Raw genomic sequence first — 22954 nt, forward strand, 5'->3', positions numbered from 1 at the left:
GGGTTGAGACCTGAGCTGGGACCGGGGTACTCCGAAATACCGAGCCTCGGGGACATGAGAATGTCTGCACACTCTACCAATAGATTTGGGAGTTATGACACATCCCTGGCCTCGTAAGCCCTTTATTATTGAACCGACGAATCATAATATAACGTTGCATTTAAAACTAAATTAATTTGATTATAGGTTCAGCCACCATCCCACGCTAGTATATACTCTCTAGTTTATGTTGAGGGGAGATAAAATGTTCTGCTTCCACACTTGCTGATTATGCCAACGCGTAAGTGGCACACCACTAGCGACCAATAAACTTGAGCTCCAATGCCCGTAACGGTGGGAAAAACATCGCAGTGAAGCCCGCACCCAACCAGAGACCCAGATCAGCTCCCCCGGCCATCTGCGCGATGGGGCCGATATAATACCCTTGTGACTAAATCGAAGTATTAGTAAGACGCGATTGGACTTTGAGTCTAAAAGTCTTACCATGCCGACAATTGCACCAGCCCAGCCAATAAGGAAAGCAACTGCTGCTGCAATCCCCAAAGGCAGCTTATCGCGGCAGTTCCATTGAGACCAGTCATAGCCTCTATTCCGGCGGAAAATCGTGTGCTCTTCGAATACAATCACAACGAACATCATAACCCAGTATCCGATCAATGGCAGGAACGACTTGAAGACCTCGTACAGCCGGTCCCGGCCTCCCATCGCACACGCGGCATAGATAACCGTAGCGAGAGTTGTGAAGACCGGTCGGGGAACCTTTCCAAACATCCCGCCAACCATCTGGAAATTCATTCCCATCGAGTACGCCCCGGGAGTGTTATTAGCGACCAGAGCTAGGACATTGATAACCGCACAGAATTTCCCAAAACCCCCTAGACCATCATATGCGGTCATCAGCACGCCTCCGGGAGTGGTGTTGGTCGCGTGATGTGCCGAGCTGGCGATGACGGTTCCAAGACCGATCCCCATAAGGAGGACAACTGACATACCACTCGTGGCGGCGAAGACGGTGACCAGGAATGTCCGAGAGCTCTTCATCTGCGGTGGGAGATAGACATAGTAATCGGCGGCGAGCGGGGCCCAGGCGAGGGCAATAGACAATCCCAGGGAGAAAAAAGTGAGTCTTTTGGCAACTAAGTCCTCTGGCGACATTGGGGTCTGGATGTTGAAGTCGAAATGAGGCCCTGCGGAACCAACCATCACGCATATCACCAGTAGCTGTGGCAACCAGGCAACTCTGATATCAATTAGAAATTGCATTCAAGGTGTTCCGGGCTGGTGATGCTTACCGCTCATATAATTGGAAGATTTTCATGCCAAAGATGGCCATAGCCCAGCTGGCAACGGCGACAATGATAATGCCGACTATCACGGAAAGATGGCCACCAGAGACCACAGACAAAATCTGGCCACCGACGACGCTGTTTACCATGCTATACCCAATATTGGTGAAGAGGTTCAGGATAATGCAAGCTTTGCTAGGATAATAGCCCATGAAATATCGGGCCACGATCTATCAAAGTTATGAGCATTCGTTCGTTCCCTGAATAGTATCTTCCTCCCCTGCAAAAATCACCGATGTTTCGATACCCACATACCAAAGTTCGGTTTCCGCTTCTCGGTCCCCATATACTTATAAATCCAACGGTGCAGTTGCCAGCTAAACATCCAAATACAGCACAGATGGCTGCATCCCTGAAGCTGAGGCCCAACACGAGTGTACCCATTGATCCAACAATGATGTTATTTGTAGCCAATGTCATGCTAAACCACATTAGCAGCATATGAAGTATCGTTGAAGGTGTTATTGGGTCTCGATTTTCGATAGCAATGGGCTCGATGCCGCGGCTTTCCACATTTTTCAAGTTTGCAATCCATCGTTGACATCTTGTCTGCGGCGCGGGGTCAGGCTTTGCGAGGTCTGTATCGTTGGAGGAGCTATTAGAGGCGCTTTTGTCGAGGTGAAACTGACTCAAACTCTCAATAGTAGGGGAGCAATGGGCTTTTTCGACATCTTCAGGCTTCATTCTCAGGTATCTTGGATGACGTTTGAGTGGAGTATGCGGGATTAAGCTGTCCGTGAACAGAAGCTTTCAATCCGATTCCACCAATAGACAAATGTCGAGGAGCCTTGCGTATAGCTTGGATGTTGCAGATCCGCAGTTATACAACAGTTACAAAAGGAGAGCGAAATGAGGCAATCGTATAAAACATGACGGACAGGAGGAGTTATGGTATGATAGATATAAGGGAAAAAGCACTCAGGGCCAGTGCACCATTGTTAGGCCGCTGAACCCTGACATCACCTGTCTACCCAGTGAGACGGTGTAACGGCCCCAGGGGAGACTGGATACAGGCGCATTCCTCAGCAATCAAGGCACCACCCGAGCAGCTCGCGGACGGCGTCCAATGATGAGCACTGGAATCGTAACACTGGAATACAGCTGTGAAGGAACAAGCCCTGCATGTTGTAGATCATCAATTCTCTCGTGGAAAGAAAAGAGAGCCCAATCTTTATCCCAGTACACAAGTAGGGGGAGGAGCTTCATCGTGCAATATTGACCCGTCCACCACGACACCCACCCACACACATATTCGGTGGGTCTGTAACCACCTCATGATACCACCAAGGGAAGGGATAAGCCCATGACAGCCACAGCTTGAAAGATAAAAGTCCGCCGATCCCTGTGATCCGCGATACATTTCCGTATGGGGTAAGTGGCATACTGGAAAGCTCCGAATATGCATGCTCTGGAATGCTATAGATGCAAGGAGTATGTATTAGCTCACGATCCTATACGATGCTCATATTTTAGGAAGGAGGATGATGATCCGCCGAAGCTCCATTGAGTAAATTCCACGAGAAATGTATTCTAGTCTCCTGTGATTGATGCGGGACGAATACTTCCCCGGGTATTTTTGTGATGATTCGCTCTAGCTCTGGGGTAAGCAGGTCTAAGGAAAGGGGTGCTTTTAAATAACTCTAATCAACGATTACTCTCATTAGGCCATTTATAATATGGCTAGTTTACTATATATAGAGAGTTTCTCGAGGTTCGGTTGTCCTCGGCATCGCTGTATAGCCTATTCGGGCACGAGTTGATTGGTACATTGTACAGGGGGTACCATGAAGGCTTGATTAGTGTTACATGCTCTTTGCCGGAACAAATCCCCCTTCATCCCGATTTTTGTTGTCTTCTGTGCTCGTCTCGGCAGGCTTGTACGAAGAATCCCGAATTATGTGATATTACATAGCTCGAGCCTTTAGCTCAGATCATTTCCTACAAATTCAGCCAAGCTTTCCTTCCATCTCTTCTGACCCACAAGCCGGAATCCGTGATGCGGATCTGTGCAGGCGACCTCTGCTAGCTTGTCCTAAACTGTAGGCGTCAACGAAATGTGATAGGAAAATGATGGTCGTTAAAAATGGGTTCAGTTTTCATGAGATTAGGTTTTGTTGATACTCCGGTGCGTGATCCCCAGTATACATGCACTATAGCATATTATACAGCGGCTGTCTACCAAGGGCTTTACAATCTGAGCTGCTATTATGGGTGTATTTGAGCTTGGAACTTCCAACCAAATGTTAGAGCTGAGAGTTACAGCTATCCGTATGGCTCTTCTAGTTTATAGTTTCTACGTTCTAGACTTTGATCAACTCTTCCTTTGGCCCATCACTCGACATGGATAGTGCAAAGGACTCCACCCCGCCGCGCAACCATCTGCGAGAGCTCAGATCGCACGACTGTCTTATTGAAGTGACCCGTCGCGCAAGTGCCGAGTCAGCTATCCCCTGGCTTGAAGGCTAGATAGTGAGCCCTAGATCAATCCAGATGGAACCTTTGACCCAACCATGCTGGATTATGACGAACTTGAACAAGATCTGTATGATCACCTCGGCTACGACTCCCATGATGAGATCCGTTGGGGGCACAGTACCCCTTCCCAGTCGCGTTCAAACCCGGGTGAGTTTCTTGTCTTTGCTGTTCGAAGCTATAATACGTGGATAGCCGCTCTTCTGGCTATGCAACATGCTTCGTCGGGCCAGACCAGCTTTGGTTCTCGCCCTACCTCCGCTGATACTTCTCCAATTATGACTGCACACTTCGCTATCGTGTAAAAAAAAGTAATTGACTCCTCTCAGCTTCCATTGAAGAACGTGCCAGCTAACTATTGACTCGATGCAGATTCTCAAAACAACGATCAGTGAGCCTGAATGGGGGCGGAGAGATCGTTGCACGACGGAAATTCCATTTCAAAAATATCAGCAAGTGATGAAATTGCGTTCTTCGTGGCTACATGCGGTGGGAGAAGAATTGTGGCATGACGAACCTTGCACTGGTGCCAGCGAAATCGAACCCGGGGGCTCTGATGGATGCCACGACGAAGACAAAGTTAAGGGGGGAAATATCTAGTTATTTCGAAACCATGAAATCCAAATCAAGGGTTGATTAACCTTATGTCTTCCTCATAACATTCAGGAAGCTCTACCAAATGTGCCAGATGTGTTCGACTCGTAATTTGACGCCCATGGTTCTCATCCTGGTTTGTTTGACTATTCCCCAATCCGAGCTTTACCTGCTTGCTCACCCTGCCTGGCCCTTCTTGAGTCAGACTTCCATCAACCTCACAATATCCTCATCGATACCCGAGCTTACAATGGCATCCGACGACCCACTTTGCGATTCCCTGCCGTCCATCTTTCGGCCCAGAGTCCGTGATGGGATGATCGTTGTGCGCCGACCTGCGAACAATAACGACACCGCTCTCTTCTGGGTTAGCACCTACTTCGTTCTAAATGGAGCCAATGAGGCCGTCGCCATGGACTACCCTGCTTTCCTTACCGACCTAGAAGCCCTCCTTCAATACGACCCAGAATTGGATGAGATCCAATTCCATGTGCCCTCCCTATACCGACGTGTGCCTTTGGACCCTACTTTGCGTGACACAAGCAATGTCCAAGACCTACAGCCCGAGGTAGGCATTGTTCGTACCTACAACCAGTGGCTCGCAGCCTTGGCGGCGATGCAAAACTCTCATCTGATACGGGAATCGAGCATCGAATACGTGCTCCGGAATGGGTTTGTGACTAGCTCTGTTCGCCACAGTGTTCTACCTGTGGCTGCGTCCCAGTTTTTCATTGTGCGAATTGCAGGTATCATGTCTTCAGTCCGCCCAACTGACACTACAGCCTTTGTCTCTGATAATTATGCTTTAGACGCGGAAGTTCCGAACCAAGAAGAAGCTGACAACCGTGGTCAAACTTAAGACCGAGGCTATACCAGCTGGACTTGGGGAACTGGAGGCATCCAATCAGACAGAGAATCTCCAAGGGACGGGGATATATGAGGACAAGCGTCGGTAAACGGCGAAGTCGGACTTGACATCCTCCGCCCCACATATGAGAACGAGAATACAAATATCCAACTTTCATCTCACATTTCCCAGTGACCTGCTACATATTATAAAATGGCCTCCATAAACCCCTCTCAGAAAGACCTACAGAAGTTCTACATCGGCAAAGACATCAGCGATGTACCCAAACCAGCCGCCGTTCTTGACGTAGCAATCATCCGACGACACTGCGAGACAATGCTACACACAATCAAAACACTTGATGTCGGATTCAGAGTTCATGTTAAGTCCCACAAGGTAAGAAGACAAGTGGACTCCAAACACTACATTCCCTTTGCAATTACGCTCAAATTATGAACACCAGACACCCGAGATCGCCAAGCTCCAAGTCGGCGACATCACCAAGGCGAATTTCATAGCCTCCACAGTCCTGGAGGTCGAGATGATGATCCCCCTACTACAGGATCTGAAACAAACAGGTCGCAAAATTAATATTCTCTACGGCATCCCCCTCGTCCCATCACAGGTTCCACTGCTAGCCAAGGCAGCCCGCGAGCTAGGCGAGAACAGCATCACTGTGATGATCGACCACCCAGACCAACTCCCCTACCTGGAGAAACTATCTTCTCTAGCAGGACACCCAGCCTGTGTCTTTGTCAAAGTTGACACGGGCTACCACCGCGCCGGCTTACCGCCCGTATCCCTCAACAAGAACGGATTGCTTGAGAAACTTGCCTCCGCCGAGGAGGCAGGTGGGGCAAGACTCCTCGGTTTGTATTCGCACAGCAGTTTGAGCTATAGCGGGACAACCCCAGAGCAAGCGATGGGCCATTTGATCAGTGAGATCCGCGGATGTAAAGATGCCTTGGAGAGAAACTTGCATCTACTGCCCCAAAGGGAACTTGTCATCAGTGTCGGTGCTACACCGCAGGTAGTCTCATCGCAAAACTTGCTGCGTGCTGACTCTCCATGTGTGGAATCACGGGAGCTCAAGGCTTTACTTCGCGAGACGAATGTCGAGCTGCACGCTGGCGTCTATCCCATCCTGGATATGCAGCAATTATCCACACATGCTAGTCCTCATTCTGGGGTTTTGGATGATGAAATTGCCATTTCGGTGCTGGCCGAAGTGTGCAGCGTCTATAACGATGGTGAGCGTGAAAGGCCCGAAGCGCTCCTCGCTGCAGGGACGCTCGCACTCGGCCGGGAACCGTGTCCGAGTTATTCGGGCTGGGGGGTTGTTTCTTCCTGGCAAATGGATGGGGCTGACAAAACCTCATCGGAGAGACTGGTTGTTGAGAGGATCAGCCAGGAGCACGCAATTGTGACTTGGGAGAATGAGTCCCAGACGAAGATTCCCCTGCACATAGGACAGGTGGTTAAAGTGCACCCGAATCATGCCTGCGTTACCGGCGCCTTTTATGGGTGGTATTTCATTGTCGATTCGGATCAAGACAGCGAGGCTACTCGGGTTGTGGATGTTTGGGTTCGGGCGAGAGGGTGTGGTATGAGGGCCTGGTAAAGTACGCCTGCAATCTCGGATATCTTCCGTTATGAACTAGTATCGTCAAAGTGCATACCTGCCATAATGATATCTATGCACTGCGATAACTAGTATTTAATTGAAGAACGAGCAAATGAACATCCACCTTCGCAAAAGGGATTGTGATCTACCAGTCATCAACCCAAAGCAATCGACCGTGACCAGATAAAACCACCTATATGCCTCTCTATCATCTCTAAACACAACCCTCCAGCAAAGGTTCAGACGTCACCCCTTCTTATCTCATATAAGCACTAGGACGTGTTGTAAGTGGACTGACCTACACACCTCGGAAGCCATCTGATCCGATACCCCTGACGTGGAGAGTTGTGGAACATTAAGCTTCTGATAAAGTTATGTAGATCAGACTTGAAGAATTCAAGAATCATCTGTATTCGTGGAAAGTTGATAAGTAGTAGACTTCCCCACAGGTCTGTGGGGAGTGGCGGCATAACATTTACCCCCAACGCCCACTCGAGATTCTCCCGGATTCAAGACCGCTTGTCACTACTATAGATAAAAGGAGTCCATTTCGTCTTTCGGAGTTTCTTTACTCTCCCTTGGCATACTTAAGAAAGAGGCAAAACATCATGCGGCATTCTCTATGGGCTTCTACGCTTGTGCTGGCCTCAGCTGCCGCTACAACTTCACTGGGTGACATCTGTACCACCGCATATGCGAAGAAGGCGTTGCCAGTAAATGCCATTCATGGTGTTACCGTTGATCCCTCTTCAATTTCTACGAGTCTTGTCACCAATTTCACCGCTAGCAACGTCTTCTACCCTACCTCAACCTTCGATTACTGCAATGTGACTTTTGCCTACTCTCATGACGGCATTGACGGGGATATTGTTCATGTGCAATACTGGCTTCCAGCTCCAGGACAGTTTAAGAACAGATATGTGTCCACGGGTGGAGGTGGCTGGGCTATCAACTCAGGATCCTTGTACATCCCAACCGGTGTTATTGTTGGCGGGTGGGTATTTCCTCGTTTACTTTTCGGGGCATGAATGGTTTGACTAATAAATTGTATAAAGTGTTGGGGGTTTGACCGATGGAGGATTTGGAAGCTTCAATACCCAATTCAGTTCCGTTGCTCTCTTGGAAAATGGAACTATCAATTGGCAAGCGACGTACATGTTTGGTGAGATCTTCATATTTCCGAGACTCACAGCTCATGGGCCAGCTAACATCAGAAACAGGCTACCAAGCCCAACATGAGCTCGCTGTGTTGGGCAAACAGCTGACAAGAAATATTTATAACGTACCCTCCAGCGAAAAGATCTACTCCTACTACCAGGGTTGTTCTGAGGGAGGCCGCGAGGGATGGAGTCAGGTCCAACGGTTCCCCGACCAGTTCGACGGTATAGTTGCCGGCGCTCCAGCCTTCCGGTGGGCGCAACAGCAAATCAACCATTTGACTGGAAACGTCATCCAGAAAACGCTTGGCTACTACTCACCCAGCTGTGAGCTTGAGAAGATTATGAACATGACCGTCGCAAGCTGCGACCCCCTGGATGGCAAGACCGACGGCATTGTATCGCGGTCTGACTTGTGTTTGAAGAATCTAAACTGGGATTCCATCCTGGGCACTTCTTACTCGTGTCCTGCGGCGAGTGGCTCCTCATTCGCGGGCGCCACACCTGCACAGACAGGCAATGTATCTGCCAAAGCCATTGAAGTCATCAAGACCTATTGGAATGGTCTTCTCGACTCCGACAGCAAGCGCGTTTATTTCAGCTACCAGCCTGGTTCTACTTTCGCGGATCTTCAAAATGCATATGATTCCTCCACTGACAGCTGGAAGCTCGACATAAATGGTCTCGGTGGCATGTGGATTGGCTTGTTTATTGATCTTTTGCAAGAGACCAACATTCCCAGCTTGGAGGGCGTGACCTACGATACCCTTAGGGAATGGATGGTACTTTCCCAAAATAAGTACGGAGACATCTTCCAAACGACATACCCAGACTTGTCGGACTTCCAAGCTGCCGGTGGAAAAGTCATCCACGTCCACGGAGAGCAAGATGACTCAATTCCCGCAGCTTCTTCGGTCCGTTACTGGAACTCGGTCAGGGAAATCATGTTCCCCGGCAAGTCGTATAATGCAGGTGCAGCCGCTGTCGATGACTTCTATCGACTGTTTCTCATTCCAGGCGTGGGACACTGTAGTACCAACAAGTACCAACCCGGTGCACCATGGCCGCAGACAACTCTGCAGACTCTCATTGGCTGGGTTGAGAATGGCAAGGCGCCGGCAACACTCGCTGGGTCTGGTGAGGTTGAAACAATATGTCGCTGGCCTCTTCGCCCACTTTGGACTGCGAATGGAAAGAAGTTCCAATGTGTTTATAGTCAGGAAGCTATTGATAGCTTTGGTTATGATTTGGATGCGTACAAGCTTCCTGTGTACTAAATGAATAGATTCTATCAATTGCATGATGGATTCTCCAATTGAATTTACGCTTACAAGTTGCGGGATCTGCCAGGCTTTTCAACCACCAGTTGGATCTCATGTCGAAGAGGATGTTAGGTGTATACCTTTATGCCTTGGTGGAATGCTCTTTTCCTTATATAACCCAACTCTGACACATCAATCCCCGGGTGTTATGATCTGTGCTTAGTAAGCGACTCTGGTGGGTCACCTAGGCAACCACCTCGATTTACTAACAAGCTTTTCAGGTGGGTTCTAGCCAGAACACAGGTCCCACCATGTCCCACCGATAGTACCAAGTAGAGCTAGTCCTAATTAGGAAACAGCACCTTTTTACTGTCGGCGGGACCTTCTGTCGGCGGACCTGTGTTCTGGGGGGCCTTTCCAGGAGTTCACCCAAAGCAATATTGCGCGAGGCCCCCAGTTCAATCCCGGGCTCTGTCCCATTTTCTTTTTCCCTCTCCTTTTTTGCTTTCTTTACTATAACCGTGCCAAGCGCCCAACACCACATCCACTGGTGTTGGTGCACCCCAGGGCACCACAATCTTCCACTGGATCACAAATCTATAAATATGCATCTTTTTGTATGAGTTACTAATACAAAAGATACTTAAGCACCTCCCAGGAAATATGCAAATTTCTCAATCCTCGAACTCGTCGGGGAAGATTTAAGATATATATATATATATATACAATATAAAAACAGTCTATTCCACCACTGCTTGATAAATCCAGTACAACACCAGCGGGTGTGACGCTGGATGCCTGGCACGGTTACACTACAGTTGACTAATTATTAATCTATAAAATGCTTTTCTCGCCCCTGTATATGCTAGGTCCAAAGCCCAGCATACATATCAACTGCAACGTGTCCTGGGGGTGTTGGGATACCTGACAAGAAACATGCTGAGATCTTTAACTCTCCCTGCTTGTTGTTTTCGACAATCGTCCCCTAGGGTTGTCAATTGCATCGAACAAATCTGAGCGAGGGGCCGGACTTGGCTAAAGTGGTTGAAGAGCCTAGAAAGCAAGAGAGCGCAACGGAACAGTCGCCGAAGGAGATTCGAGATCCTATGGCCAAATGTGTAGAGAATTAGGCGCGGCAAAACAACCTCGCACAGGATGGACTGTGAGCCACGACGCATTCTATCATTGGGGTTGACTAATATATAGGCTTGATCTTGAAGCCCCTGGTGATGATCGCCTTGATATAACTACCCAGGTGGGCTGGTATATTCTAGTTAAATGCGGAATTTGTTCTAAGACGATACATGCCCGAGTTTGTTTTCCAGCAAACTACACAATCATTATGGAATAACCCGTGTGCGAACAACGTTGTAATATGAATGGTTGTTTACTCGAGTATTTTGACTAATATAAGCATTTGAAAAGCAAAGTACCAACAGAAGCCCCTGTAGCGCAATGGTAGCGCGTACGACTTCTACCTGATTGGTCAGTCATCGTAAGGTTGCGAGTTCGACCCTCGCCAGGGGTTAACGCCTCATTTCTTTTTTTTTCTTCTTTTTTTTCCTAAGCTTTTAAAATCATTATTAGAGGCTATTTATTACAAGGTCGAGTAAACAGTCCCCAGCCGCCCAACCGTTCCCCCATACCTTTTCAGATATGTGAATATATCACGTGATACCACCGCCACTTAATTTTATGAAGCTATTCGCATATCCCTGATAGATGACGCTATTTCCCACCACCGCCATTTTTTATAATTAGAAAAGTAGTACCACTAGGAAGAACAGGCGTAGAGATAAGATAATTCATATGCAGATATCAGGTCTAGTTGAGACCATAAGCCACTCTAATGTGCCGGTTTTTATCTGATCTTTGATTCCAAGCTTCGTAGTAGTTCCATCTTATGGGATTAAAGGATTCTTTTTATCAGCAGGAGTAGCAGCTGCCTCACAGTTCACAAGGCCAAAGCGAGCAAGGACCTTATCGGTGTAGTCACGCTAAGACAGATGAAGATTCGGAGCTTGAGGATAGTCACATTTTGGAGCTAGAGTCCCTTTGCAAAAGGACAGTTGATTTGGGTGTTCTAGATCCAAAACATTTCTTACAAGTAGTTCTAAGCTAGAGCACAGTATATGATCGTCGTAAGCTATAGGATACGCCGTGACTGATATAGAAACTAAAAACTGAAGCAATTCAAGCCAGTGAGCTAGTAAGTAGTATAAGATGGAAGCTAAAATACAAGTTTGTAGAGAGTGTTTAGAGCAATTTACGACTAAAGAAAAAATGTGACATCAGAATCTTTGAGAATTTTACAATCAAGAGTAAAAAGAGAAAGAAAAAGAAAAAGAGAAAGGAAAGATGCTAAATGGCGCTGTGGCCTTGTATGCGCCGCGAGATATCCAAAAAAAAAAAAAAGACCATCCAGGCCACCAAACCCAAATGCAAAATGATTGTATGGACCCAAAAGTACAAAAGAAGTCTATGCTTAATTTTCAACAGCGTCACGCCGAATTACCCATTTCCAGAACACCGAAAATAGAAGCAGTAGAGTCAAGTCAAGGGGGAATAGGGGGGCATGATTAAAGGAAATATCCCCAGTCGGGGAGAGGAAAGGAGAATAAGAAAGACAAGGAGATGTGCTCAGACTTGCGAATGGCTAAGACTCGATCTCGATCTTGATCGCTGAGACAAAGAGCGACGACCACGGCTAGAAGGAGCGCGGTCTACCGGTGGAGCATGTTCGAAGAACGGAATCAGATCTGGGTTCTGGCTCGGGGGTGACCCGGAGGTAGTGGAGTACTCGTTCAGGATACGGTCATCCGCAGCGGTGTCCGGGTGCACTTCGATGCCTTGCTCGCGATCAAGGCCGCTGTGAGGGCCGCCGTTGGTTGGGAAGCTGATGGAGTCGGCCTCGTTGTGGTTTCGCTCAATGGGAGACCATCCGGCAATACTACCGGCAACGACGCCTGCCATAGCAGCGGCAGGCCCGAAGGTCGAGCTTGATCGGGACCGTGTGTTGCGTCTGGAACGAGATTCTGGGGTGGGTGGCTGTGGGGTTGGACTGCCGTTGTCGTTGTCGCCATTTGGCGTGGGTGGGGAGGAGGAATCACGCGAGCGGGAGCCACTGCGGGACCGAGGAAGGAGTTCCTGAGGGTGTTGCAGCTTGTGGCGGATGTGGTGGAGACGGCCACCGCGGACACGCTTGATGAAGGCGAGCTGATCGCGGATTTCTTCCAGAGCGGGGTTCCATTCGTAATTGCGGTCCTCGTCTGAGATGACCAATTCGGGACCCTTGTTGCGATGCCAGAAGTTGGGAACGAGTCTTGCACAGAATTCATCCGGAATGAGACGAATGATCACGGCGATGGGTACGGAGATTGCTCCAAGTATAAGACTCACGGCCCACTGCGAGCCCTCGTTAAGACGCTTGACGGAGAAGGCAGCGCCTCCAACAAAGATGATCAAGATTTGACCTCCAACAATGATGAGTTGAATACCAATAAACCAACGGTTCTTCCAAATGCCTTCCAAGATGTTGAGCTTGTTGTCAATACGACGGGAATTGTACTGATTGAAAATTTGCATAAAGACAAAAGTGTTGAAAACCACAGTCTGCAGATGCTCGTGATTCCAAGAGAAGATCTTGGATCCGGCAAAATTCAGAACGAAAGTTACAACCAGCTGATAGATGGACTGTCCAATGATCATCTTCCACATTGTCAGAGTGATGAGCGGATCGGCCTTCGATTCGGGTCTGCGGTCAAGCACCGTGGGCGTAGGAGGATCTGTCGCCAAAGCGAGAGCGGCAAACGTGTCCATGATCAGATTGACCCACAGCAACTGTACTGCACTAAGCACGGAGTCCTCACTATCACTAGCGACTGCAGAGACGAAGGTGAGAATGACAGCGGTGATGTTGACGGTGATTTGGAACTGAAGGAACTTCTTAACGGCGTCACAGACGGTGCGACCCCATGCCATAGCCTTAACGATAGATGAGAAATTGTCATCCATGAGAATAATGTCAGACGCTTCTTTGGCAACTTCGGTACCAGTGATACCCATTGCGAAACCAACGTCGGCATTCTTGAGGGCCTGGGCGTCGTTGGTACCATCTCCGGTGACAGCAACAGTCTCTCCAAGCTTCTTAAGTTGACTGACTAGGATCTTCTTATCCTCGGGACTAGAGCGGGCGATAACCTGGAGTCTGGGGATGATTTGGTTCATTTGGCGTGTGCTCAGCTTGCGAAATTTGGGTCCCTCAATCGCGATACCGCCAGGTGTGTAGATACCACACTCCTGGGCAATAGCCTTGGCCGTCATGATGTTATCACCAGTCACCATCCTGACAAACACTCCCGCACGTTGGCATGTGTACACTGCCTCAGCAACACCTTCTCGGACAGGGTCCTGGATACCGAAGATACCCAACATTGCCATGTCCTTGAAGATGGGTTCGAAGACTGCCTGGTTGCGATCGGTTTCCGCAGTAGGGGCCCCACGAGGTGGCCATTGATCGAAGTCACGGTATACCAGCGCAATACATCGGAGGGAGCGAGTGGCGTAGTTAACCATGACGTTGTCCAGTGCAGACCTGTGTTCGTCGGTGACAGGAGCCTCCGACAGAGTGTCAGTGGGGTCTCGGACGATGCGGGTCGACTTGGCGGCTAGAATCTCCGCGGCACCCTTGACTAGCATTCGATATTTTCCATTCTCCAGCTGGACTACGACTGCCATGCATTTGCGGCCAGAATCGAATGGGAACATCTGGGCGACCTTGCCATTTGCTCTCGCTTCGCTCAGGACCCCCATTCCGAGGTAACTTCTGGCGAATGCCAAGAGGGCAGTCTCTGTCTTGGATCCAACGAATGTCTTAACTCCATCCGTCTCGCCTTCGAATGCGGATGAGTTGTAGACAATCGACTGGAGCAGGACATCCTTCACCGAAGGTGATAGAGCAGAGACAAAATCTGAGGCGGTGATCTCACTCTGATCATCGGATGAGACACCAGAATACTTTCCAAACCGAGACGTTGTGCCCAACGTCGCAGCCACGGCAGTCATTTTATTCTCTGTCAAGGTTCCGGTTTTGTCGGAGCAAATCGTGGTGGCGTTACCCATAGTCTCGCAGGCTTTGAGGTAGCGGACCAGGTTGTTGTCTTTGAGCATTCGTGTTGTGGCAAAGGCCAGAGCGAGCGTGACAGCCAGTGGCAAGCCTTCAGGCACTGCAACGACGACAATTGTAACAGCAACAATGAAAATCTGCAGGAATGCTTGACCCTTGGCGTCCGCACCACCCTCGATGTCCTTAAGACGAACCAAAAATTTGATGAAAAGAACCACAAACAGCAATAAACCAGAAGCGAGACCAAGCTTGGCAATGTACTCAGCCAACTTGTTGAGCTTAGTTTGCAAAGGTGTTGTCTCACCCTCCTCTTGGAGGGACATCATCGTCCGGCCAAAGGTAGCGTGCATACCGGTAGCAGTGACCAAAAAGGTGCCGACGCCCTCAGAGACCTTGGCACCGGAAATGATGAAAGGATCCATTTTCTTCAGGTCTTCGTGTTGCTCAATTGTCCGGTACACTTCATCGCCCGGGGTTTTGCGGAGAACGTCAGACTCGCCAGTAGCCGAAGATTCATCGCACTTGAGGTCGTGGCCTTCGATCAAGATCCCATCAACTGGGACCATATCACCAGGTTCCAAAAGCATCAAATCGCCAACCAAGACGTCGTGGATGTTAATTTCTTCAATTCGGCCGGATCGCGTTACCTTGACCTGTCGATTCTCCTTCTTTTTGTTGAGTTTTGCGAATTGTCGTTCCTTTTGCCAGTCATTCGCTGCGCCGACCGTAACCACGATAATAATGGCCACGAGAATGGCCAGACCTTCAACCCATTCCACGCCAGGTTCATCAGGATTTGCTGGATGGATCGATTGCGGAATTCCCACAGCAAGTGAAACTGCAGCCGCAACCGTCAATAAGATCAACACCTTGTCATTGTAGGCAATCCATGCAAGCTCCCAGATAGTCTTCAGCTTCCTCTCTGGAAGCTTATTATCTCCGTAGATACGTCTGCGGTCGGCAAAGACTTCTTCGCCCTGGGTTACGACAGAGCTCTCGGCGGCGGGTGGTGATGGCTTCGGAGAGGCAGATTTGGGTATATTGTTTGACGAGGTAGACGAGGCAGGTGAGACAACATCGTCAAAGCTGACGGTTCCGTCAAGGGTTGTCTCATCAACACTCAAGCCACTTTTTGCATCAGTTCGGAGTCCTTTTTCTAGTCCTCGCAGGCCTCCCATCGCATAGAAGGCGGCAAAACTCTTTGGATTGAGAAGCTTGTTCAGCTGACCAGGGGAGAAAGCAAACTTGTTGTCCTCGACCTCGAACTCGGATTCATGGCCGGGATCTGGGGTCAGGGCATCCTCATCGTGTATGTCGTTTATGGCGGCGTTCTTGGCCAAATCCGATCTCGATTCGTGGGATGTTGGGGCCACATATGTCTCGCCGCCGTAGGTGCTTGATGTTTGGCTGGTCTCGTCCGACTCTAGCGAATTACCTCGGGAGCGTGCTCCGGGGACGGAAAGGAAGTTGGAATGTGCCTCAGGCACCTTCGACTTGGGTGACGAAATGTTGTGGGGTGAGGTTGGGCGACTCTCTTGGTCACGAGCTTCGGAGGAGGCATTGGAGCGAATCGAGGCTGTGGACCGCATATCGGTGGGAGAGACACTGCCATTGTTCAGTAGTGCGCTTGTGTCGGCAGTCTGTGTGTTATCGGTGTAGGTCTGTGATCCTCCCGAAAGGACTTGGATAGGAGCGTATTCGGGATCGGGGGAGTTCACGGCCGAGGTATCGATGGTAATGGTCGGCGCGCGCTCTCTGCGCAGGGTCGATTGACCTGGCTCATCGTTTCGGTCGGACATTGTGGCAATGTCTATTCAATGCGCGATTCATGCGCTCACACCCGGGTTTGTGGGTGGGTTCATGGAGTGGATAAGGAGAAAGGAGAAAGAATCATGAGTGTTAAACTCTCTCTCCTAGGGTTGAAAGAGGTAAGGGTGGAAAGGCGTGTAAAAAACAAGATAGGAGGCGAGCTTGGCGACAATGTATTGCCTCCCAGCCCGGAGACGTCAAGTATCTATCCACTATGGTCGAGAACTTCCTCTAATTCTCACTCTCATGTGGATTTAACTCCACTTTTTGTAGGTGCACAGTCTACAACTGTACGTATTCTCTACACATACTCCGTATATATGTCCAGCTAACACAGTAGACATTCTTTTTGCCCAAGAAACTTTTTGTATTTACAGGAAATGAGAGTCAAATAAGGAAAATACCAATACATTCAATACCAAGTTCTATAGTGTGTCCTGCACTGCCTCATTGCCAAGACATCGACATGCCGATGCGGAAAATAGGGGGAAAATTTTTCATTGAAAACTCGAATACGAACATAATTTGACTTGAAGATATTAAAAGATGTATGACTCCATATTTAGCCTTGATACGGGGTGAGAAAGTGGTGACGTCCCCTATTTACGCGTATAGCAAATTGTTTTTCAATTGAATCCGGAGAACATTTCTCATGCCAAGCGGACCTCACACCACAGAAGCTCAGCCACACTCAATTAATCCTTGCATACTAGTCTACAGACGGAGTATGGAGTAAACTGGAGTATCAAAAGCTTCTGTTACACCTAAAGTAGGTTGAGCTCGATTCTTTACAAATCAGGGCAAATATATATACCTCACCAATTGTAATACAACACATTATTTATCTTAACCCAATCTAACCACAACCCCCAGAGCCCAATCAAACCCTAAAACTTGGAAAGCCTCATAAATGTCCCAACCCAACCAGCAAATACGGCCTCACCGCCGTCCCAGCCCAAGCCCTACCACTCCTTCCTGCCCACCAACCTCCCAACCCCGATCCTAGAAACCCCCACTAACCCAGCGCATCAACGCCTATGCACGCACGCTCCTCGAAGAACCATACAGCCACTCACGACGGGTCCACCACATCGGGTTCGCGTTCAAACGGTGCCGATTCCCGTTTGCGGCTTGGGACTTTGACGAGACTTTCTGCCTGGCTTGTTTGTTGCATGATATTGAGACCACGGAGGCTAATATCACCAGACTGAATTTTGAGTTCTTCGGCGGTGTGTTGGCATTGCGTGTCTTGCAGAATGATACTCGTTATGTCCAAGACGAAGACGGGGCTGATGTAGGTGTCCCTGGCCGTGATCGGGGAACCTATACTTGCTTTGGTGAGGCGATGGCCCCGCGTGAACAGGCTAAGAGCGTGGAGGCGATCATTCAACAGGATTTGTCGCTCGTTGGTAGCATCACTGCTGTGGGAAAGTTATTGCAGCTAGCGACGAGGTTTGGTATATGTACATGTTTATCGGTTAATGTCTATACGCGGTCTAGGTATTCTATTTGTACGGAGTATAGTATATCTGTGCAATTATGTCAACTGCTCATCTTACCGATACCCAAATGACTACTGTTCCTTTGCTATCTATACCTAGGTCCATTGCGTTTCAAAGACTTGACCTTTATCATAAACTTTGACTTTGGGCCTACGCTGCACAATATCATCAGCTGATCTGCAAATACTAATTTCCTTGCAGATAACATCGGCGCATACCTAGATCTCGTTCATGCAGATACTATCAAGGATTCCTCGACGCATTTCCCGCGTAAGCGCTGGAGCCTTTGCAGCCACGACGAGAATAGACTCAAGCCTTGGGGACGTACCACCCCTCTAGGCGAGGAATTCCCCGCCAATGTGCCGGGCAATACGCCGATAGCGCCATATGAGTGGTTGTGCTCGCTTGACTATATTTCAGTGTAACCAGTTCATCCATATATGTAGTGTCCTGTTGAGTTAACCTTCGAGTCTGATACTAATGACCTACTAGTGGCTGGGAGCAGGCAAAGTGATGAGAAACGAGTAACGCGTAATGAAAACAGCAATCAAATTGATATTGTTGACAAACGATGTCGATGCATTCGTAGATGTCCTATTGACATGTAGCTGTAGTAAAATGAACCTGTCCTCCTTCCATGTTTGATCCAGTTTCGTTCGTATCAGAGCCTCGCCGTTAAAAAACTTAAAACCACTCAAATCCCATGCTAATGTACACAGAACAAATTGCCGCTGATTTACTGCTCCCGGTCTGGATCCGATACGATCCCAAGCCTCTTCTTTTCTTCTTCGGAGATCGTGACATCCCAGATCTTCAGTTCCTGGCCCCTTTCAAAGGTGGTGTGGTCCATTGACTTGCGCTGGGTGGAGTCCCGGATAACCAAAGCCTTGCTCGACAAAGCAAGCACATCGACAAGCTCGGCCATACGTCGTGACTTTGTAAAGGCGCGAGTGACATGATCGTAGTTTGCGACCCAGATAGACACAATCATGCAGGATGTCAACAGATCGTGCCGCTCGAGGGTGTGACTGGCGTAGTACAAGGCGTTGTGCCAATCAAGAATCAGCTCTGGAACGTAAGTTGTCCGAATGTATTCAAAGTCTTCTTCTTCCTCGGCTATAGCAACAGATTAGTATTGAGATTCCAATGCCGCGACATCAAGTACATACCATCGGTGGATGTGGGTAGCCACTCTTCAGCGACTACTTGCCCAACCCATTCTTCTAAAACAGCCACACATTCGTTCATGTCTTGACCCATGCCCTTCAAGGTGCCCGAGTCACGTCGACGTTTGGTCCTAAAGGGATTAGCTTGGACCGTGAGATAAAACAGGGAAAGGGAGGACTCACTTGGACATCTGCTCGTGCACCAATGCAAATTGCTCCACGGCATCAAACCCGAGAGCCAAACTCTCCAGATCCAGAACCCTGTGAGCCTGATAGTATGCCGAAACCAGTGCGACATTGTTGGAGCCGGACAGACTTCGCCGGTGGAGGCTGTTTCTCTTTGACTTGGTGGGGCTAGTTGGCGTAGTTGCCTCGGTATGTCCCGCTTCCTGCGGAGGCATGGAAATGATATCGGATCCGAATTTTTCAATTGAGATATCAGCCAACCGAAGACGGAAACTCAACTCGCGAGCAGCGGCAAGCTTATCAGCAACTAGTAGAAGTCAGTTTGGCGGATTCCCAGCAACAGGAAGAATGAAAACATACGGAAGAACTTGCGATACAGCCAGGATCCAAGATCGCAAATCTTATCCCACTGTCCATCAATGTAGCGAAGCCACTCCACACTGCGAATCATCTTGTCGTCTTCCGGAGCGACGGAGGTCCCGATCAAGTCGGTCTTAGGTGACACCAATGCCCGGGAACCGTCAGGTCGTCGCAGCACTCTTGAATAGCCAGTGACCCCTCTAGAGTGTTCAATTGCAGAGACATTCTCCTTTACCCACGCCCATTGAACATCAAGAACAGTTTCCATGTCAATCTGGTGTTTCCGCGCGAGCTTGACTTGCTGAACCTTCTCTTGTGGGTCAACAATTTCAATCAGAATCTTGGATAGAACTTCGTGTCCCATTGTTGCGGGGAGAAGAGACACGTAAAGTGGGACAAGATGGAATAGACCCCTATCTTCCAGGTTGGCGATATGTCCAGCCACGATCACCGACGCTGTTTCAACGAAATGGGCATCCGCGCGCGCGTAGCCCCTCGCATTGGCCACAACGTAGACATGAGCTGCAATTCTGAGAGCTTCTTCATCATCGGCAGCTATGAGGAAAGATTCATCTACTGGCTTGCGCACAATGTCTGGGATGACAGAGTTCTTCCCATATTTATCGGCGCTAACTTGAGATACAGCTTGAGCCAGAGAAGTGAAAAAGGTATCGTAGCCTTTGCTGAGAATCGTGGCCTGGATGTTGCGGAACGGATTGCGCGCTTCGCCGCTGACCCGGTCGTTGCCCTTGAGATAGACAAGGAACTTTTGAAGTTCTGCGTGCCCAGCCGGTTCCGGTTGGAAGGCCACAGCGGTGTTGGGGGAGTGGCTGAGTTTCCGCTGGAATTGCTTGCAAAATCCCCGATAGCGTGAGAGCACAACACGGTTGAAGTACACGTAAAGGAAGTCGTCCCAGCTGCGGCAGACACTGGCTGCAGCATCAGTTTCACCGGCAAGCAGGGCGTATACCGCTCGCTGGAATTCGTCGGTATTGGGATCGCGCGTTAGCGCAGAGCAGGCGGTGCGCCATGAATCCTGGGATCGGCTGTTCATCAAACGTGTGTGGCCATCGTCAGATGGGTATCGAGAACTTCCCGACTTCGGATCCACGCTAGAGCCACACAAGCTGACAGCCCTCCATCCTTCCAGACGGGTCTCTGCCCATTCTCGAATCTTAGTCCAGTTCTCGCCTTGCCTGAGCATCTTCCAGCAAGTTATCCATGTAGCGCGCTCGTGGAATTCGTCCTGCCTTTGTAACCCGTGCTTCTGACGAGTAATGGCATCGGGATCGAGTTGAGTGATTAGCGGTTTCTGTTCGTCGTTGCTTAAAAGCGAGCGCGAAATCCCCGGGTCATTGGGCTCGAGAGGCTGTGGCCAGGCGCGCAAACGTTTGTGGCCCTTGATCGCTTCTTTGGTGAAAAGCCAACCGGTTGTCCACAATCCTTGACCTCTTTCCGCTTGTCCCTCCATTTCCGTAATCAGGGTATCGAATTCTTGGCTTGCTGTTTTGGAGGTCTCCTCCAACCATCGCATGGCAACCACGCATTCGAGGCCATATTGGTCGGCATTGAGAAACTCTTCCCAGATCTCGCGATCGCTTGAGTACCGGTGAAGGTTCTGGAAAGCTGTCTGTCGTCCTACTTTGTAACTGGCCCGGCTGGAGGGGTCGTCAATACTGATCAGGTTGAGCAGGAGGCGCCAAGTATCGGCCTCAAGTTGCAGCCGCCGTGTCTCCTCGTAATTTTTAGTGTCTTGCGATCCGCTTGACCGGAAGCCCGTCTTTGTCCGGTCAACGGTTTGTTGGGTCTCGATTTCCTTGATCGCATTGTTCGCGATGTCACGGTAGCTCTGCACGAGCTTGTAAGCTGCCTGGGCGCTGTTGAAATCGTCGGTTGAATTGTTGCGCTTAAACTGATCTAGCTTATCGGCGAATGCTTCGATCTGGCGAGTGACTCGGTCAGCGGTCCGACGAAGGGGGTGCAGTGCTTCCTGAGCGCCTGCGGCGGTGAATAGCGGGGTGTCTAGGAGAGAATTTAGTAAACGCGATCTGGAGAGTAGATCTGGAGACAAACCTTGAGATTTGCTCGAAACCCCAAAGGTAGACTGCATAGAGGGCTCGTCAGAAACATCGGAACCGGTCTCCGATACGGTGTCGCCATCCATATCTTCGTCCATGTCATCCTGGTCTTCAGATTGGTCCTCCGATTGGTCTTCCGATTGATCTTCCGAGATTTGATCATCCAATTCTTCCTCGTCGAAAGACTGTTGCGAATCATCATCGATGCTGATGACCTCGGTTTGTCTATGCGGCTGGGGAACCTATACAAAGGATTAGACAAAAAGCAAAGATAAAAGGAAATGATCGTACCGGCGCAAATATGGAGGCCCCAGCGGCCGATCGAGTTAAAGGCGCCATAATGGGAGACTTTCGTTGAAAGGGAACCCTGGAGAAGAGAGAGAGAGAGAGAGCTAGGAATAAGTTGTGTTTGTCTCTTTTGGTTTTCGTGACAGACTAACCCCGAAATAGACTAGCGCCAATAGCAGAAGCTATTTCAACGAAATTTCGCCCGCGCCCTTCTCTCTTTCTTTTCTTTTCTTCTCTAATGTCTATAGGCTTTCATTAGAGTCTCGGTATGAAAACTCAATTTTCGTACAGGTCCATGAGGCCTCTCTGCGTGCTCACGATTGTCTTATAATAAATGCAGTTCTTCAATTAGCCTGGTTTCCTCCATATGGAAACTCAGACCGCAAGGGAATTGTGACATCCACCATCTTCGACATGGGTCACTTTAATTTAAAAGAAAATGTAATCGCTTAGGTGTCTCACTGCTTTGTTGCTTGAGCTCGTTGTCTCATCTTCAACCGCAGCAAATTTGCTTTAGGGCAGCTGACGGTAGACGCCTGGTCACCTCGCTCTTGGTAGAATGCGTTGCAGCATTCGTACAAAGCATCAATTTGTGCCTGGCACTTGGCCTCATCAAATGAGTTTTTCTGCAAACAATCTAGCTTCGGTTAGGCTTTGTGTGTGAACATGCCATGAATTGGAAAATACCTTGGATGGCGCACTATTGCACTGTCAGTAGGAGCTAGCAACACCAGTGGACCACTCTAAAGGGACGCTCTAGGACGGGGACACATACAGCACGCGGATGGCAGGGTTGCTCATGCGATAGATCTTGCTTTAAATTACCCTACAAGGAACTCAGCATCTAATCAATATGTTCAAAGTGACAAATTTCATACCATAATGCAATTATCAAAGACTGTACAAAGTAATGTTGTAGATACTGTTCCTTGGAAGTGACGAAAGTGATAGAAAGAGCAAAACGCAAAATAGATTCTCCGCCTTCAGACCGTGGGGCGAGTGTGCTATTCTGCCGCCGCCGCTGATCTCTCTTCTTCCTCTCTCTTCTAACTTCGCCGTTTTCATAATCTTCGCTTTCTCGCTTCTAAGTCTTCGTCTTCTAGGTGAGTACCTCATACCTCAGGGCCTGAAATGGAGT

The 22954-nt window shown here is 49.1% G+C and overlaps 9 protein-coding genes across 9 annotated transcripts; 6 read left to right on the top strand and 3 right to left on the bottom strand.

Annotated features, from left to right (window-relative positions):
- Positions 1-295: 295 nt before the first annotated feature.
- Positions 296-2030, bottom strand: N7447_008259 (purine-cytosine permease family protein; the record flags this gene model as incomplete). The annotated part of the gene is made up of 4 exons (XM_057232521.1): positions 296-430; positions 484-1240; positions 1293-1516; positions 1602-2030. 4 exons carry the CDS (start codon positions 2028-2030, stop codon positions 296-298), a joined length of 1545 nt encoding a protein of 514 aa, XP_057082063.1.
- Positions 2031-3553: 1523 nt separating this feature from the next.
- N7447_008260 (uncharacterized protein) lies at positions 3554-3812 on the top strand (the record flags this gene model as incomplete). The annotated part of the gene is made up of 2 exons (XM_057232522.1): positions 3554-3628; positions 3651-3812. 2 exons carry the CDS (start codon positions 3554-3556, stop codon positions 3810-3812), a joined length of 237 nt encoding a protein of 78 aa, XP_057082064.1.
- Positions 3813-3856: 44 nt separating this feature from the next.
- N7447_008261 (uncharacterized protein) lies at positions 3857-4123 on the top strand (the record flags this gene model as incomplete). The annotated part of the gene is made up of 2 exons (XM_057232523.1): positions 3857-3968; positions 4014-4123. 2 exons carry the CDS (start codon positions 3857-3859, stop codon positions 4121-4123), a joined length of 222 nt encoding a protein of 73 aa, XP_057082065.1.
- Positions 4124-4533: 410 nt separating this feature from the next.
- On the top strand, positions 4534-5271 carry N7447_008262 (uncharacterized protein; the record flags this gene model as incomplete). Its single annotated transcript, XM_057232524.1, has 1 exon — positions 4534-5271. The coding sequence occupies one exon, from the start codon at positions 4534-4536 to the stop codon at positions 5269-5271; it is 738 nt and encodes a 245-aa protein (XP_057082066.1).
- A 201-nt stretch (positions 5272-5472) lies between these two features.
- Positions 5473-6880, top strand: N7447_008263 (uncharacterized protein; the record flags this gene model as incomplete). The annotated part of the gene is made up of 2 exons (XM_057232525.1): positions 5473-5655; positions 5723-6880. The coding sequence occupies 2 exons, from the start codon at positions 5473-5475 to the stop codon at positions 6878-6880; spliced, it is 1341 nt and encodes a 446-aa protein (XP_057082067.1).
- A 611-nt stretch (positions 6881-7491) lies between these two features.
- On the top strand, positions 7492-9317 carry N7447_008264 (Tannase/feruloyl esterase; the record flags this gene model as incomplete). The annotated part of the gene is made up of 3 exons (XM_057232526.1): positions 7492-7877; positions 7939-8045; positions 8104-9317. The coding sequence occupies 3 exons, from the start codon at positions 7492-7494 to the stop codon at positions 9315-9317; spliced, it is 1707 nt and encodes a 568-aa protein (XP_057082068.1).
- A 2625-nt stretch (positions 9318-11942) lies between these two features.
- On the bottom strand, positions 11943-16226 carry pmcA (putative P-type calcium ATPase; the record flags this gene model as incomplete). Its single annotated transcript, XM_057232527.1, has 1 exon — positions 11943-16226. The coding sequence occupies one exon, from the start codon at positions 16224-16226 to the stop codon at positions 11943-11945; it is 4284 nt and encodes a 1427-aa protein (XP_057082069.1).
- A 556-nt stretch (positions 16227-16782) lies between these two features.
- Positions 16783-18163, top strand: N7447_008266 (putative urea hydro-lyase/cyanamide hydratase; the record flags this gene model as incomplete). The annotated part of the gene is made up of 4 exons (XM_057232528.1): positions 16783-16814; positions 16950-16968; positions 17243-17693; positions 17940-18163. The coding sequence occupies 4 exons, from the start codon at positions 16783-16785 to the stop codon at positions 18161-18163; spliced, it is 726 nt and encodes a 241-aa protein (XP_057082070.1).
- A 311-nt stretch (positions 18164-18474) lies between these two features.
- N7447_008267 (nucleoporin Nup84/Nup107 family protein) lies at positions 18475-21867 on the bottom strand (the record flags this gene model as incomplete). The annotated part of the gene is made up of 6 exons (XM_057232529.1): positions 18475-18854; positions 18908-19035; positions 19088-19397; positions 19451-21472; positions 21524-21770; positions 21820-21867. The coding sequence occupies 6 exons, from the start codon at positions 21865-21867 to the stop codon at positions 18475-18477; spliced, it is 3135 nt and encodes a 1044-aa protein (XP_057082071.1).
- Positions 21868-22954: the final 1087 nt, after the last annotated feature.

The sequence above is a fragment of the Penicillium robsamsonii genome (assembly GCF_028829455.1).
Source record: "Penicillium robsamsonii strain IBT 29466 chromosome Unknown utg000005l_segment0_segment0, whole genome shotgun sequence".
Lineage (NCBI taxonomy): Eukaryota > Fungi > Ascomycota > Eurotiomycetes > Eurotiales > Aspergillaceae > Penicillium > Penicillium robsamsonii.